Source organism: Macrobrachium rosenbergii, chromosome 22 (assembly GCF_040412425.1).
Source record: "Macrobrachium rosenbergii isolate ZJJX-2024 chromosome 22, ASM4041242v1, whole genome shotgun sequence".
Classification (NCBI taxonomy): Eukaryota; Metazoa; Arthropoda; class Malacostraca; order Decapoda; family Palaemonidae; genus Macrobrachium; species Macrobrachium rosenbergii.
Window position 1 is genome coordinate 5,059,882 of NC_089762.1, and position 16,354 is coordinate 5,076,235.

The 16,354-nt window shown below is 41.9% G+C and overlaps 1 protein-coding gene across 1 annotated transcript in view; it reads right to left on the reverse strand.

The window, feature by feature from the left end:
* The window catches only part of Mdh2 (malate dehydrogenase 2), a 41,789-nt gene that overhangs the window by 11,788 nt on the left and 13,647 nt on the right, over positions 1–16,354 (reverse strand). The window contains exons 2-5 of the mRNA XM_067124180.1: positions 14,222–14,416; positions 13,822–13,989; positions 6,033–6,155; positions 5,324–5,461 (exon numbers count right to left, since the gene is read on the reverse strand). Of these exons, the coding sequence (XP_066980281.1) occupies positions 5,324–5,461; positions 6,033–6,155; positions 13,822–13,989; positions 14,222–14,416 (624 nt within the window). The remainder of the gene's footprint in view (positions 1–5,323; positions 5,462–6,032; positions 6,156–13,821; positions 13,990–14,221; positions 14,417–16,354) is intronic.

The window sequence follows — 16,354 nt, forward strand, 5'->3', positions numbered from 1 at the left end:
TGTTGGCCGAGCAGGTTTGAAGACTCAGGAAATGACTTTGAAGACTCAGGAAATGACAGACCTTTTGGGTGCATGACAGTATTCTCTTCTCTGACAGAAAAGCCCGAGAGTCTATCTTCATCCCCAAATAGACTAACGTTTGAGAAGGGACTAGTTGGGACTCTTCCTGGTTGATTAAAATGCCAAACTCCTGGATTAACTGTAGGATTTTGAAGTTCCTCCATGCACTTCTTCTGGAATGATGACCGTAGGAGCCAGTCGTTAAGATACATATACAAACTTTCACGCCCATTAGGTGAAGCCATTGAGACAAAGGAGCAGGAACCCTGGTGAAGACTTGAGGGACTGTTGACAACCCGAAGCACAGAGCCTGAACTTGGAAAACTTTGTCCTGAAAGACGAATCTCAGGAATTTCCTGGAATCCCAGTGTATTGGGTTATGAAAGTAAGCGTCTCTCATGTCTATCGAGACCATCCAATCTTCTTGAGAAATTGCAGCGAGAACTGAGCTGTTCGTCTGCATCCTAAACTTTGTGGTTTGGACGAAGATGTTCAGAGAGCTTACATCCAGGACCAGCCTCCAACCCCCAGAGGTTTTGGGGACTACAAAGAGGCGGTTGTAAAACCCCTCCGATGACTAGTCTTTTACTTCCTCTCTAGCTCTCTTGTGGAGAAGAGCTGTGACTTCCTTTCAGAGGGCCGAAAACCTCTCAGAGCCAACTAAGTACACCTTTAAGGCGATGGGCACAGGCGACAAAGGTGGGGTCTCCTTGAAGGGAATTGCCTATCCTTCCTTGAGAACCTGTAGTACCCATGGTTCTACCAATCTAGCCTCCCACTGCCTCCAGAAGTGTAGGAGCCTGGCGCCCACAGGTAAACGGAAGACAGAAGTCTCACTTGCTAGAGACTGGTCTAGATGAGGACTGCTTGCTGATACGGCAGACTGATCTGGGATTCATGTGTGGGTCCGAGGAAGCTCTTCCTCTGTTACCTGAAAAGGGCCGTGGCTGGAGAGGAGAGAAAGGCCGAGGATTAAATGAAACCGCAGGTGTTCGGTTAAATTACTTCGTTCGCTTGGACAACTGCGCTAGCAAGTTGTGAGTGGCCTTTTTTTTGCAATTCCTTAGCTACCTGCTTTAATGCTGTTCGAGGAAAAAGGCTGGTACTGTCCAGAGGAGCGAAAAGAACAGCAGATCTCTGGGACGGTGTCATTCCTTTTGTGGAAAAGAACACCACGTCTCTTTTCTTCAGCACACATAATGAAAAACGGGCAGCTAACCCATGCCCCATCTCCAACCACCTTGTCCGCACACGACAGGACTCTGAGCCAGTCCGCTGCAAAGATTCTCTTGGAGGGAAGAACACTCCTCAATTTTCTTGGTTAATTGACCCACCTCCTAGTCAAGGAAACTGAAGATCTCAAATACTTAAAAAATATCCTTAACTAGGTGGTCAAGCTCAGAAGACGAAAACAATTTTTCGTTGCATTGAAGGCCAAACGACGAGCAGGGTCAATCACACTGGAGGAATCCCCTTGAGAGGAGGCAGAAACTCCCAAGGAAGGAGCTTCCCCAGTTGCATAGAATACTTATCTCCTTTTGGAAAGCCAAGAAGGTGGAGAACAAAATACAGCTTTGCCCAACTACCTCTTCTCAGACAGCCAAGAGTCAATTCCCAACGACGCTTTCTTGGAAGAGAGTCTAGTGGTACGGTACTCGAGGATTGACGTAACAAGAACGATGGTCCCTGGGGAAGAAGGTGGTGTGGTGGAGAAATATGTCGGGAAGCAGAACAGAAAATAGTTCACTAATGAGGTGTAAGCTGATGAAGGTTGTTCTGGTTCAGGTTCCTCCTCTGATGAGGATACAGCAGAAAGCGCCAAATCCTGCTGCGGTTCTTCTGGTTTTGAAGACGGGTTTCTTCAACTGTTGCAGGATACTGTCTAAACGTTGGTGAATGGGAAGCAAAGAAGAGTCTTGGGGTGCTGATGTATTTGCAGCCTTCGCACGATCAGCGCCAGGCGAAGAGGATACAGCCTTGGGGATCTGTGATACAGAAGGCGCCAAAACAGGTTGACCTGCAGCAATAGGGACATCTGAATCTGAAGCTTCAGACTCTTACTCCAATGCTGGAGAGCTGGGAGCCAACGGGATGTCTGGAGCTACAGCGTGAACTGAACCTGCAGCAGGCTTATGAGCCACTGGGAGCTCGGATCCAACGGGAGAGGGAGATCCCTAAGCGTGCTTATGAGTCAATTGGCACTTGAGAACCAATGGACTCTTACGAGCCAATGGGAGCTCGGTGTCCAAAGGGAGCTCTCTGTCGTCCCAATAGCTGCAAGAGGGCTCTTGATCTTTATAGCGCTTGCGAGGTGCCACTGGATGTGTGTCCGCAACATGCCTCTTCAAAGGCCTAGAAGACTCCTGAAAATGTCGACCGTGTCCTTTGGGTTCCGAATCTGAATCACTGGAAGATAAGGTGTGATCCAATTGGACACCTTTCCAGCATTTGGTTGCCAAAACCTGGGGAATAGCAGCAGGTTCGGCTGAGGAGGTAACTACTCGTGGGCAAACCCCACCGACCCTCCTTGGACTTATGGTTTGCCTCCTCCCAGGTGCAGGGGAGTTCGGCAGGGACCTCTATCTAGGAGACGAGTAGCCACCCCCTCCACAATACTAACCCAGGTGCAGGCACTAGCACTTGCACTATGATCTTCATTTGCTTTGTCCAAAAGAACTCTTACAGACACTTCTGTCTGAGCAACAGTACTTACTAAAGCGTCAAATTTCTTATCCATCCTAGCTTCAAGACTGGCAATGGCACTAGGTTCAGAGGGAAGGGAGCCAGGTAATGGAGTTGTAGGGAGAGCGAGAGAAGTAAGAATTGGGGAACAAGAAGTCAAAGTTGTAGAAAAAGCTGGTTTAGGGGTAGAGGTTGCAGAAGCTCTAGCCTCAGCTCTAGCAGCCGCTTTCCTAAGCCAAGCTTTCTCTAATTTATCCAAATGATTGGTCAACACTTTCCATTTGCTTATGTCCCAATCCTTACATTCCTCACAAGTAAAGTTGGGGGAACATACTTGTCCACAGCAGTGAAAACAAACAGAATGTTCATCATATTTAAGTGAAGTCAACCTAGTATTACTGCCTTTGCTGCAATACCGGTTACTGGTCACACTCGTGTCTGACATAATAGTCCAAAAAATTGAAAAAAGGCTAAGCTAAACTAAACTAAGCTATGAAAATATACCTCAGAGGCTACCAAATGAAAGAATACTTCACCAAATCCTTCGTTAAACAACCAAACCATCCAGTGAAACTACTTCTGAATTAACTAAACACAGCTGCTGAACGACCGATGTTCGGTCATCAAAGGCAGAAACGAACTGAGCTCTTTAACTACGTTGTACCTATTCTTCCCCGAAAGTGGGCACAGCACTTACTGCACGAAAACAAAAGAGCGCTACCGCGAATTTTCAATTCTTAAACTGCTGTTTAAAGTAGAAACTACAGCTATATAATTACTTGGTAAGTGTAAGTGTCAAAAATAAAATCCCATTTCTATATTTCCTCTCCCCACAAGTTATGTTTAGTATACATTTTTTTCAATAGATGGCAGTGTGCACTGTTTACTTCATCAACTTCCAAAGTCAGATGCTGCTCCTACGAAACTCTCTGCAAGTTTATCACTCTCAAAGCATGAAAAAATAGTAAATTTTGAATGTTGCCTAAGTAAATTTTATTTTCTTCTTTTTATCTTTCTAACATCCAAAGTAGTTTTTTGATAATACTATGTGATTTAAAAATAACAGTGGAAATAGTATACTCTACGACTCCTAAGTTAACTCAGGAATGTAAACAATAAAAATTATGCACTACATATTAAAAACCAACTTACAAACAATTCAAGAGACGAACTGCTGTCTGGAATGCAACTCGTTCGTAAGTAGGATAGACTAATGTGCTACGAAGAAAGCTCGGAAACAAAAGTAACAAATCATATGAAACAAGTTCAAACATTAAATCTAGTGGTTTTCGCTGAAGTTATTCCTTACACCACCAACTATGCCCCTTTGTGTCCATTCCATGGTAATATTATGGTTTGCAAATATTTGCTTTGAAAGAAGAGAACAATAGTTAAAACATTTGCAATTTTAGATCAATCTCTTGAGGCCAACAAAAAGACCATAAGGCAAAACTTCAAAACAATAAACATCAAAGACTACTACCAATGGAAAAAACAACATTGATCTCACTAAGTAAAGAATGCCCTCAAGAACTTTGTTGCAGTCACTAAAAAAACAATAAGCAAAGAATTAATATGACCATGTCAGGATTATTTCATTATCAGGGTAAACTTTGGAGGTAAGTACTATGAAGCAATTCTGGCATGGACAACCCTGTTAATTGGTCTTGGCCTTCCTCATGGCTGGTGGTATTTTGGACATTGTCGTTGAAGTGAGACTGGATGGAGAGATGTCAGACCGTTAAAGGGTATGACCAGAACATGACCACTTCACTAGTTTCCACTTTCAGATCAGGCTGCTTATCACATTCAATTGCAAAAATTTCCCAGTTTAATTTTTTTTATCCTAACAGGTTCATAAAAATGATTATATCTAAAGAGCTTCTAGGTATGTATCGGGAGCAGCAATGAATATTAAGATTATTTGTTTCACTGCCTCACGGGGATACCCCCTTCATACTGAAGTGTTTTAATGAGGCCTCCTTATAAGCCATCCCAAAAAGCTTCTTCACTGGGTATCATTCTGAAGGTGGCCTTTTTACTGGTATTTGCATGTTTGAGACAGGTGGGAGGTCACTCTTGCTAGATGTAGGTCATCAGCCAATTTTTTGTTACCAATGCCTTCATAGCAATAATCTGAACAACTAGTGGCAAGACTGTACAACAAAAATCAACTGATGATACCACATTATAGACAATGTGGTGGTAAGCAACATTTAAATGGAAAGCCAATTAGGTTTAAATACAAAATGTCGGCTGCAAATCCAAGAAAGTATCTGGTATATTCATTCCAAGCGAAGGATCAAGGTTTTTAAATACTGTATGCTTCAGAGTTAAATTTAATAAACTATATTATTCCAAATAATACCAACAGTTATTCAAAAGGATGGAGGATTCACATTATAAGATGGTAAGTCTAAAGACCAAGTGACAATAAATATGAGTTCCTAGAAACTTTTTGGTAACACGAAATTTCCAAAATAAAAAAAATACACAAGATATTATTGAATGGGGTCTGAACACAAATTTTAGGCTTACATTTTCCATTATGGAAACTGAGACATGTGATGAAATGTCTTACCTGAATTCTCTCTGTGAGAGCCTTCAGTTGGTCCTCTGGGAAGGAAACTGCTGGTGTGGCCTGGGAGATGAGTGGGATAATGGTGATGCCAGCATGGCCTCCAATTACAGGAACATTGACTGTGGCAGGATCCAGGCCCTATAATGTAATAAAAAAAACAACAACGGTGTATTGATAAAATGAATGGAATCGACTTGAATACGTATAGAATTTAGGCCACAGGCCAAGCACTGGGACCTATGAGGTCATTTAGCACCAAAAATAGTGTTGAAAAAATTAATATTGTGTGAAAAGTAAGATGGAAGAAAGAGGATATGAACAGAGATATAATAAAAGGTACGAAAGGGGTTGCAGCTGGGGGCTAAAGGGACGCTGCAAAGAAAGAACAGTGTTAAAAAAGAATCAATATAATTGGTCTTTGCATACAACACTAATACTGTATTCAATATACTTCAATTTTTCTAAATGATATAGGAGGAGGTTGGAATAATGTTTATTTTTTAAGTGACCTGGTTACAACTCTCCTCCTCACCCCTGATTATTTCTTGCCTCGAGATGAATACCTCTGAAAAGATAACACATGAAGTTCATTTTTTACAAAAAAGATAAAATGCTTGACTATTATTTTCCTAGTGGTTTAACAAGTTCATGTTTCAGTTGATTACATGAAACAAAATCCCAAGAAATAAGAAATTATTCAAGTTTTTACCTTGAGCTCAGCCACAAATTCATTGGCGCGCACAATATCAAGGGTGGTGACACCAAAGATGCGGCTAGGATCAGCCCCAACTTTCTTGTATACTTCTGATGCAATTGGCACAGTGCTGTTAACCTACAAAACAGAAATATTCAATGAGGATCTCAAAATATGAAAAACAACTGTGGTCATAGCTATACAGTACACAAAATTAGCAAAAAATAAGATATACAGTGAACTCCCTGTATTCGCAGAGGATGTACCACACCCCCGCGAATACTTAAAACCCCTCTAAAATCACTTAGAACTGCCCATTTTGATAGTTTAAACACAAGAAAAACCCTGTAAAAATGCTTACATCTGAGTATTTTAACAGTTTTATCACAAAAAGTGCATTTATTCATGAAAATTATATGAAAATACGGTAATTAGTGAATATTTCTCAGTAAAAAATACTGCGAATGGGCGAATTTTCCGCGAATAATGGGTAGATATGTTCTACAGTGAAACCTGCGAATGTGTGAGTCAGTGAATTGTGAGAACGCAAATACGGGGGGTTTACTGTAGTGCAACATTAAAATGACCAAAAAAGGTTATGTTACAGATAAAAATGACAAATTTAAATTAATTTGTATTTTTCATGGCTAACAACCCTGCGGTCTTAAAATTAAGATAAATCTCCAGATGCCAGCTGGAAACCAGTAAAAATAAAAACAAGAATTGTTTATGCAAGGAATTGGTGGCATCTGGCATCTGTCATGGGGATGAGGTGGGATGCAGCCAGCGACCCAATATCAACCACGTGACCTATCAGTTTTCTTCCCGCCCAATGTAAACTGAAAGGGGGGGTGGCTAGAGGTGGGCAGTAAATGTTAAAACGGCAGGTTTGTTAGCTATGAAAAATACAAATTAATTTACATTTGTCATTTGTTCATACGCAGAACAAACCTGGATCTTAACATTAGGATAGACTCATTCTTGGTGGGAGGTAAGAGAATCCTGAACCGACTGGAGGTTCGGCACACCCGGTCATACTTCCTGAATAAGAGATTTCAAAGGAAGGAGACCTAAGCCTCTCATCCGTTGGATATACAGGTATCAATCAGTCAGATTATTGCGCTAAGTCCAATGCAGCAACTCACTGCATCACAGGAAGTTAAAGAGCTATATCTGTTCAGATAAACTAAGGTAGCCACCTATACAAGTTTGTTATCATTCCCCTCTCCCCTTGCTAGAGAGAGGAAGGGTTTGCTACTGCTAGGTACATTTGTGTAGAATAGAAACAAACCAACAGTACGGCTACTATGCTCACCTGTACCTGGCCCGTTTCGGCGTATGATGGAACCATCTTCTTATCGCCCATAGGTAGAGAAAAAAGGGGAGAAGGAAAAGAGACCAGTCGTCCTAATTATCCTCACTTTCATACCATCATCTTAGGCAAGATACAATACTGTCCCGCTAAGGGCACTGGATGAGCTACACAACTTGTTGAGCAGCCACCACTTGACCCAAGTAAAAAGTGTCTAAGGGCCTGTGAGCAATGTCCCTCAGGTAGAAGGAAGTGAACATGGTTTGGCAGAGCCAAGAACTAGCATTCTTCTTCTTGAATGCCAAGGAGGAGCTTAGTCCTCTAGTGTCATGGGCTCTTGCATGCACAATATTGGCAGTAGACAATAAAGATGAGGAGTAGACATGCCTAATTACTTCACGAAGCCAAAACAAAATAGTATTCTTGGACACTTCTTTCTTGATCCAGCCTGTGCCAACAAAAAGTCTTTGGCATCCCGGTCTGAGATGTCAAGTTCTTTTTAGATAGCAACACAGTGCTCTGACGGGACAAAGGAACAATTTATCTGGATTGTCGTTAACAAAATTCCTAAGGGAAGGGACGGAAAAGGTGGTAAAACTTTCATCATGAACCAAGGGGTTTTGAGTCTTAGCCACGAATTCCAGGACAAATTCGAACACTACCGACTTCTAACCCCTGGTATGTTTAACATCAAAAGCTAGGCCATGGAGTTCGACCACCCTCTTCAAAGAAGCCAAGGCTAGAAGGAAAACAGTCTTGAGGGTCAAGTTCCTGTCCGATGAGCAATGCAGTGGTTTGTATGGGGATTGAGTGAGACTACTTAGCAACAGAGTTAGATCCCAGGTAGGGGGTTTTAGTTCTCTAGGAGAACACGACTGTTCAAAACTTTTAAGCAGCACAGATTTCCCAAGATGAAGTTAGGTCCACGTCTTTCACACGAAGAACCAATCCCAAGGGAGCCCTGTAGCCCTTGACAGCAGAAACAGAAAGGTGTTTTTCTGTTCTGAGGAACATCAGAAAATCAGCTATCTGTTGAACAGAGGTTCCGAGTGGAGAGAAACCCTGTCGACGACACCACTCACAGTACACGGCCCATTTCCAGATACATGGTTGAAAAAGACCTTCTGAGGCAACCAGACATGTGTCGCTGCTCTGCGAGAAAAGCCTTTCGCTTGCAGGGGATACTGGATAGTCTCCAACTGTGAAGAGATAGGGATGTTACCAATTGATGGTATCACTCTACATGAGGTTGAGAGAGAAAATTGTGCCAAGGGGGTTATTTCTCTTGGAATTGCTGAGAGCAGAGTTAGAAGATCCAGGAACCACTCTACTTAAGGCCATAAAAGAGCTACAAGGGTCATTCTGAGGTTCTGGGAAATCGTCACCCTGTTCAGGACATGAAGGATCAGGCAAGAGTTGGGGTGGGGGGTGGGGGGGGGAAGGTGTACGAATCCAGGTTGTCCCAAGGATGTTGAAGGGCGTCCTCTGCCACAGCAAAGAGACCTGGAAATACTGAACAATATACCTCTAGCTTCCTGTTGAACCTTGTCACAAAGAAGTCTATCATTGGTTCCCTCCTCCAACCCACGGATGAAAAAGCCTGTCTGCCACCTCCTGATGCAGACCATCCTGTCCCTAGAACCTGTCCCCGACGACTTAGCTTGTCGGCCACTAAATTCCTCTTGCCTGGAATGTACCTGGCCATGAGGTCCACTAAGCTCTTGATAGCCCACTGGTATAACTGGACTGTTATCAAGTGAAGTTGGCGTGGCCCTAGACCCCCGCTTGTTCAAATAAGCTACCACTGTAGTGTTGTCCGACATCAGAACAAAGGAGTACCCCATCACCCTTTCTTGAAACTTGAACATGATGATGTTAAGTTTTCTGTACTGAGGACTCCACACACCTGAAGTCAGATCTTCCAGATGTGCTCCCCAACCTTTGAAAGAAGCATCCAAGAACATGAGGAACTCTGGAGGGGGTAAATGAAGAGGCACTCCCACTGTCAGGTTTTCATCGTCCAACCACCACAGAAGGTTACTTCTTACCTCTATCGACAGAGGGACCTGTAGCTGAGGAGAGTCCCTCGCTGGAGACCCAAAATTCCTTCAGCTTCCACTGCAGGGAACAAAGATGAAGATGCCCATGAGGAACCAGCTTCTCTAGCAATGCCAAAAGTCCTAGGATCACTAGCCACTGCCAAGCCGGTTGGTCCTGTTTGGATAGGAAGGAGCGAGCCACTGCCCTGAACTTCTCTATCCTCTGATCCGATGGGAAGACCCTCGACGAGGCAGTGTCTATGGTCATTCCCAGGTAAAGGATTCTTTGACTGGGTTGAAGATTGGACTTTTCCAAATTTATAATGATGCCTAAGCCACAAAAAAATTGGAGAAGATGATCTGTATCCAATTATCTTTTCCTGAGAACTCGCCCAGACCAGCCAGTCATCAAGACATCTTTGGATGCATATTCTCTGAGCATGAGCCCACATCAACACTAGGGTGAAAACTCTTGTGAACATCTGGGGAGCTGTTGTTAGAGACTGAAGCAAAGGACCTTGAACTGGAACACCAGTTCTCCGAGACTGAAGCGAAGGAACTTCTGGGAAGAGGGATGAACAGGGATCTGGAAGTAAGCATCCTTCAAATCTATGGCCAGCATGTAGTCGTCGTCTCTGACGGCTGCCAAGATTGTTCAAGGAGTCTTCTTGAACCTCGTCTTTCTGATGAAGAGGTTCAACACTGACAGGTCTATTACCGGTCTCAAATCACCAGTTGCCTTGGGGACTAGGAAGACTTGGCTGTAGAACCCTGAGGAAAGGATGCTTTACTTGCTCTACAACTCCCTTCTCCATCATCTTCCTCACTTCTTCTTGGAGAGCTAGGCATTTCGGGAGCCTTGGGCGTAAATGAGGTGAGGGAGATGACGATCGGAGAAAGGAGGAGCGAAGTCGAAAGGTCAGTAATACCCTACCCAAAGGACATCTACCACCCTCGGCTCTGCTCCATAATTCTGCCACATAGCCCAATGGCTTGCCAGATATTCCCCCACCAGTGGCACAGAGCAGGGAGGGGCACCCACTCTACCATCTACCTCCCCTACCTCTACCTCTGCCCGGATTTCCTCTTCCTGGTCTGGTAAAGCGAGACTGAAAAGGACATTGTTAGGAAGGCTTCTTCGGTGACGAAATAGGTTGGGAAGTATTGATTGTAGGAGGTGGTCTTATAGGCTTCTTTGGAGGAGGCTGCAGATTCTGCCTTGAAGGAGCTACTGCTTTACTCACTGCTTGTTGGATGAGACAATCATTATTATCGGCTTGACACCTGTCAACAGCTGCATCTAATTGACCCCTGGGGTAAAGCAGCTGAGAGTCCAGAATATCACTATTCCTCAAGGATAACAAGGAATTCACATCAACAGACTGAGCCACTTTGGAGAGGGCTGCGTCTCTCCTCATCAGCAGGATATTAGCCCACAAATTAGCAGTCAGATGGGTAAGGTAGGAAATAGCCTTAGCACCAGATTGCAACAATCTGATGTAAGCTGAACTATTGACACTACTGACTTTACTCCTTGACGAAGGGGAAGAGGAAATCTTGGCAACAGCTGAAGACCACAAATCCAGCCAAGAGACAGAACTTCCAAAGACGAATCAATGGAAGAAAAGGAAGAGACACACCTGACATGGAAGGAGAAGCAAGGGGAGAAGTAGAACAATGAGAAACCTAAGGAACATCCATCAAAGGAGGAGAAAATCCTTCCCAAGATGGCGCCTCCGACTTCCTCCAGTGCTGCTGCTTCTTGGCAAATCTCTTCCACTGCGCAGGAGGCCAAGAACAACACTCAGGGCAAGGGTTAGTCACATTACATTAATTCGATCTGCACCTACTCCAAGTTGAATGGGGGTCAGTCTCAAAGGAAGCCATATAAAGTGAGCAAGGATAGGAGCCTACAACAGGACATTTTCTCTGAAGCTTACGGGAACTTTTAGCTGGGTTTTGGGACTGCATGATAAAAACCAAAAACACACACACTGATCACAAAAACAAAAAAAAAAACCATGGGCAAAGGCAAAAACAACTGGCTTATGAAGAGGAAGGAGCGAAAGAAAGGACCTCTCTCAATGACAGTAAGAAGAAAACTGGAAGAAAACTGATTTGTCACGAGGTTGAGATTGGGTCGCTAGCCGCATCCCACCTCATCTCCATGACAGTGCCACCAATTCCTTGCATAAACAATTCTTGATTTTATTTTTACTGGTTTCCAGCTGGCACCAGAAGATTTATCCTAATATCAAAACACAGGTTTGTTCCGAATATGAACAACTGCTAATTACAGTAGTTCTATCATTAACAAGTACTTTGATGATTTTGCAAAGTCACATCCCTAGATTCAAACAGGCCTTTCCTAAAACAATTGCTCCTAGGCTAACAGCTTTCATATCTCTCAAAAATACAGCATCAGTTATATTTCTTCTCTAACATACTTAATATTTCTGCTCTTCAAACTGTTTACCAAGTACTTCGGACTTAATTATAATTAAACCAGAATGCCATGAAACATCCTTCTCATTAGCAATATTCCTACACTATACTGTACTGTTAATATTTACATCCCCTAAAGTACTTTAATCAGGTCATAAAATCTCATTTGTTCAAACTATTAAGTCACTATTGTTGTTAAGAGTAAGCTGGCTTTTAACAGAACAAGTTCGTATACTTCAGTTTTGAAATATAGGAGACTTGTTTCCTGTGCCCTTATTTTTTTTAAACCACATACAAAATCATCCTTGCACTTGCAATATTGCTTTTTTAAATACAAACTTCTTTTCATTAACTTTCCCACATTTTATTTAATCTTATTAAACACTGTATGTCGAGATTCAAGTAACACATCTAAAGTTTGAGTTTCCTTTCTGAACTAATTCATCACTCTTCACTGAAACAAAACTCATCATATCCATCAGTTTCTTACACAATGTGGCATTTTCCCTTTTTCTTTAATTCTAAACAACAGGAGCTTCAAATTCTTCTCTGTTATTCTGTCCTTCTACAACTATATAACAGCATACAATAGTTCTGCTAACCTTAGTGTCAAGATTATGCTACACTGCATGATTAAAATTATTCAGAGCAGCCTAATTTTCTTTGTCCCATTTAAAATACTTGTGGACATGAAAATCCTTTCTCAAGCCCAAGCACTTAATTCTATGGGGGGCATTCCTTTTCAAGTTGTCAAGATTGGGTATACAGGACAACAGTGTTAATTATTATTATTATTAAAGTAGTTTAACCAGACCACTGAGCTGACTTTCAGCTCTCATAGGGCTGGCCCGAAGGATTTGATTAAAATACTAGGTCCAGGCCTGAAGTCAAGCGCTAAGACCCAATAGATCATCCGATACAAAGATGAATGAATTAAAATTAAATTAAAAACTGCACATAAGCACATCCTCTTATACAATAAATACATTTACTCAGACTTCCTTACATACATACTAAAACGGTATATTAACATTCAGAATATAAATTAAACAAAATTTTTAAAATTTTTCTCTTTTTTGTAAAATTCAAATGTTAAAAGGGTTTTCATGCTTTTATTATTTACTCATTTTTATATTTTATTAATTAAATTACAGTTCAAGAACATCAAAACTGGAACGATTGAAAATGTGAAAGATTCTGACAATTTCTTTCACTGATCTATTTCCAAAAGTAGACATTCGTTGTCGGTCATACTTTGGACATTCACATAACACATGTCTGACCGTTATTATTACAGTACTCTGCATTCTGAGCACTCAGGAGCCGGGCCATGTGGGCTGCTCATTAAGTGCCCATGTGTCAGATGAGTATGGCCTATTCTGAGGCGTGTTAAAATTACTTGTGCGTGTCTCTCTCTCTGATATGATGAACTCCATTTTTTAACATTAGGTTTTATTTCTTTCAGTTTATTACTTTCCGGTTCTTCATCCCATATATATTGCCATTTATTTATGATACCCATTTTTATGTGAGTTGTATAATCAGTAACAGGGATATTCACATTTGATCTTGTCATGTGAGTTGCTGCTTTAGCTGCTTTGTCTGCATCTTCATTTCCTTTGATCCCTACATGCGCAGGGATCCAACATATTTCTACATTTTTTCCATTATTATATAATTTATGGAGATATAATTTAATTTGTTGTACAACAGTGTTAAGCTACTTAACCTCCTGACTTTATATACAGATGATGTTCAATGTCTTGTTGCCTACTTGCATACTATTTACCAACTTAAAGTGAGACTTAATTGAGAAAAAGCCAAAGCACCTAAAACTACTTGTTCCACATTTTGGTTTAACAACAGTAGTGTTTGGCGCCAGCAAAATGTTGCAATGACGGTTAGCCAACAATGGACATTTATATAGTTTGATGCAAAATGTACTTGCAGAACTAAAAGTTCATTACTGGAAGTCCCTCTGAAATTAAACAAAGGCATTAAAACTTACTGGGTTTGAAATGATGCAAACCAAGGCTTCTGGACAATTCTCAGCACAGGCTTTGGCCAAGTTAGCAACAATTGAGGCATTAGTATTAAAAAGATCATCACGTGTCATGCCTGGCTTGCGTGGAACACCAGCGGGGATCACAACAACTTCACAGCCCTTCAAAGAATCCTGCAGCATTATGGAAGCAACCATTAGAAATTATAACCAAATGCAAAAAATGAATAAAGATGACTAAAATCAGCAGTAAAAAAAATGTTTATTTGTAAAAAATATTTTCTCATTGAACATATACTGACATGTTTGAATTAACAATTCTAAGTCTAGTATCTTGAGATTTCATTGACAATTTCTTTCAGTCATGACTGAAATCAGGACCCAAATAAAACTGAAAGGAGCTCACAGCCAACTGGTCAGGTCCAACGTAGCCATGAACCCTTGCAGCAGAGTTAATGTGTGACAAATCTGCAGCTACGCCAGGAGTGTGGACAATATCATAAAGAGAAAGCTGTGTCACTAAGGGAGAGTTCTTCAGCAAAAGGGAGAGTGGCTGTCCAATGCCTCCACTGGCACCCATCACAGCTACCTTCCTGCTTGCCTGCGAAAAAAGAAACTTTTAACTATATACACATCCAATGTATATTAACTATATACACATCCAATGTATAAACAAAAAAATGATATTTTCATAACATTAAGTTTCATCTATACTTACCAAGTAATTACATAGCTATAGCCCCACCCACTATTGGGAGTACTGGGAACAACTTAGCAGATAACCTCATTGTGTTTGTGCCCTATGTCCATCACAGGGGAGGAGGGAGTGCTCCGATTCTGTAATTACTTTGTAAGTATATATAAAACTTAATTTTATTAGGAAAATGAAATTTTTATAATAAAATAAGGGTTTTACACATACTTACCCAGTAATTACATAGCTATTAGTTTCTTTTAACCAGCAGATTAAAATTTTGGAATTGTGGGTCAGGCTAGTTTCTTTTGGTCATGGCAACATGCCCTGCCCATTTTCGGGGGAAGAATAGGTACAACATAGCAAAGAGCTTCAATTTGTTTATGTCCTTATGTCCAAGTGAGGGGAGGTGGGCGGGCTCTGATCAATTACTGGGTAAGTATGCTGTATATAAAACCTTATTTTATCATAAAAAATGATATTTTAATGATAAAATAAAGTTTGTTCATACTTACCTGGCAGATATATATATATAGCTGTATTCTCCTAATCCGAGAGAATTTCAAAAACTCGCGGCACACGCAGTGTGGCCAGGTGGTTAGTACCCATTCCTGCCGCTGGGAGGCGGGTATCGGGAACCATTCCCATTTTCTATTCAGATTTTCTAGTGCCACTGTCTCCTGAGGGGAGGTGGGTGGGCACTATGATTATATATATCTGCCAGGTAAGTATGAACAAACTTCATTTTATCATTAAAATATCATTTTGCTCATGAGACTTACCTGTCAGATATATATATAGCTGAATCCCACCATTGGAGGTGGGAAGAGACAGAATAGGATTTAGGAAACAAATAAATGTAGGCGATTGACGCCTTGGTTCCTTACCTGTTAGCATAGCTGACTTCGAGGTTACTGTCACCCAAGCCTGCTTCTGCTTTACTAGAGTCTCCAGCAAGGTCGTGACCTATATAGCTGGTGAGTTCTAGATGATCTGTCCACGGGGGCGTGACCACAATGGGACTAGATCATACGACCATACTGAGAGGGCAAAAGGAGCAACGACCAACCACCTGACCGAGCCTATCTAAGTCATTGAACCTAACATAGGCTAACGACTGGGACGTCCACGTTCGGTGGCCACCCAACAACCAAAAACACAAAAGCAAGATTAAAAATACTTCCTAACCTCTAAAGGATAGGATGAGTATTGCTCTCTTCCCCCAACATTGTGTCTGCGGAAACGTATGGTCCTAGTGAAGAGCAGTCTTCAAAAGTCGTCTTCACATCCCGCAAGTAATGCGAAGCGAACACTGAATTACTTCGCCAGAAGGTGGTACCCAGAAGATCGTTAAGGGACATGTTCTTCTGGAAAGCCACCGAAGTCGCAATGGCTCTCACTTCATGAGCCTTGACTTTCAGAAGTCTCATGTCGCTGTCTTGGCAGGTAGAATGAGCCTCTCTGATTGTGCTTCTTAAAAAGAATGACAGAGCATTCTTGGACATTGGTAAGTCAGGTCTTCTAACCGAACACCACAGATTGTCCGACAGGCCTCGAATTTCTTTCGTCCTGGCTAAGTAGAATTTGAGAGCCCTGACAGGGCACAGGACTCTCTCTGACTCTTGCCCAAGAATCCCTGTCAAACCCTTGATCTCAAAAGTCTTGGGCCAAGGGTTTGAAGGATTTTCATTCTTGGCGAGGAACATAGGACTTAGGGAGCATACGGCATCGGGCCCTCTAAAGCCAATGTGTTTGCTGATGGCTTGAACTTCACTAACTCTCTTTGCCGTCGCCAGAGCAGTTAGGAAAATAGCCTTCCTTGTCACGTTCTTGAGGGATGCCGAA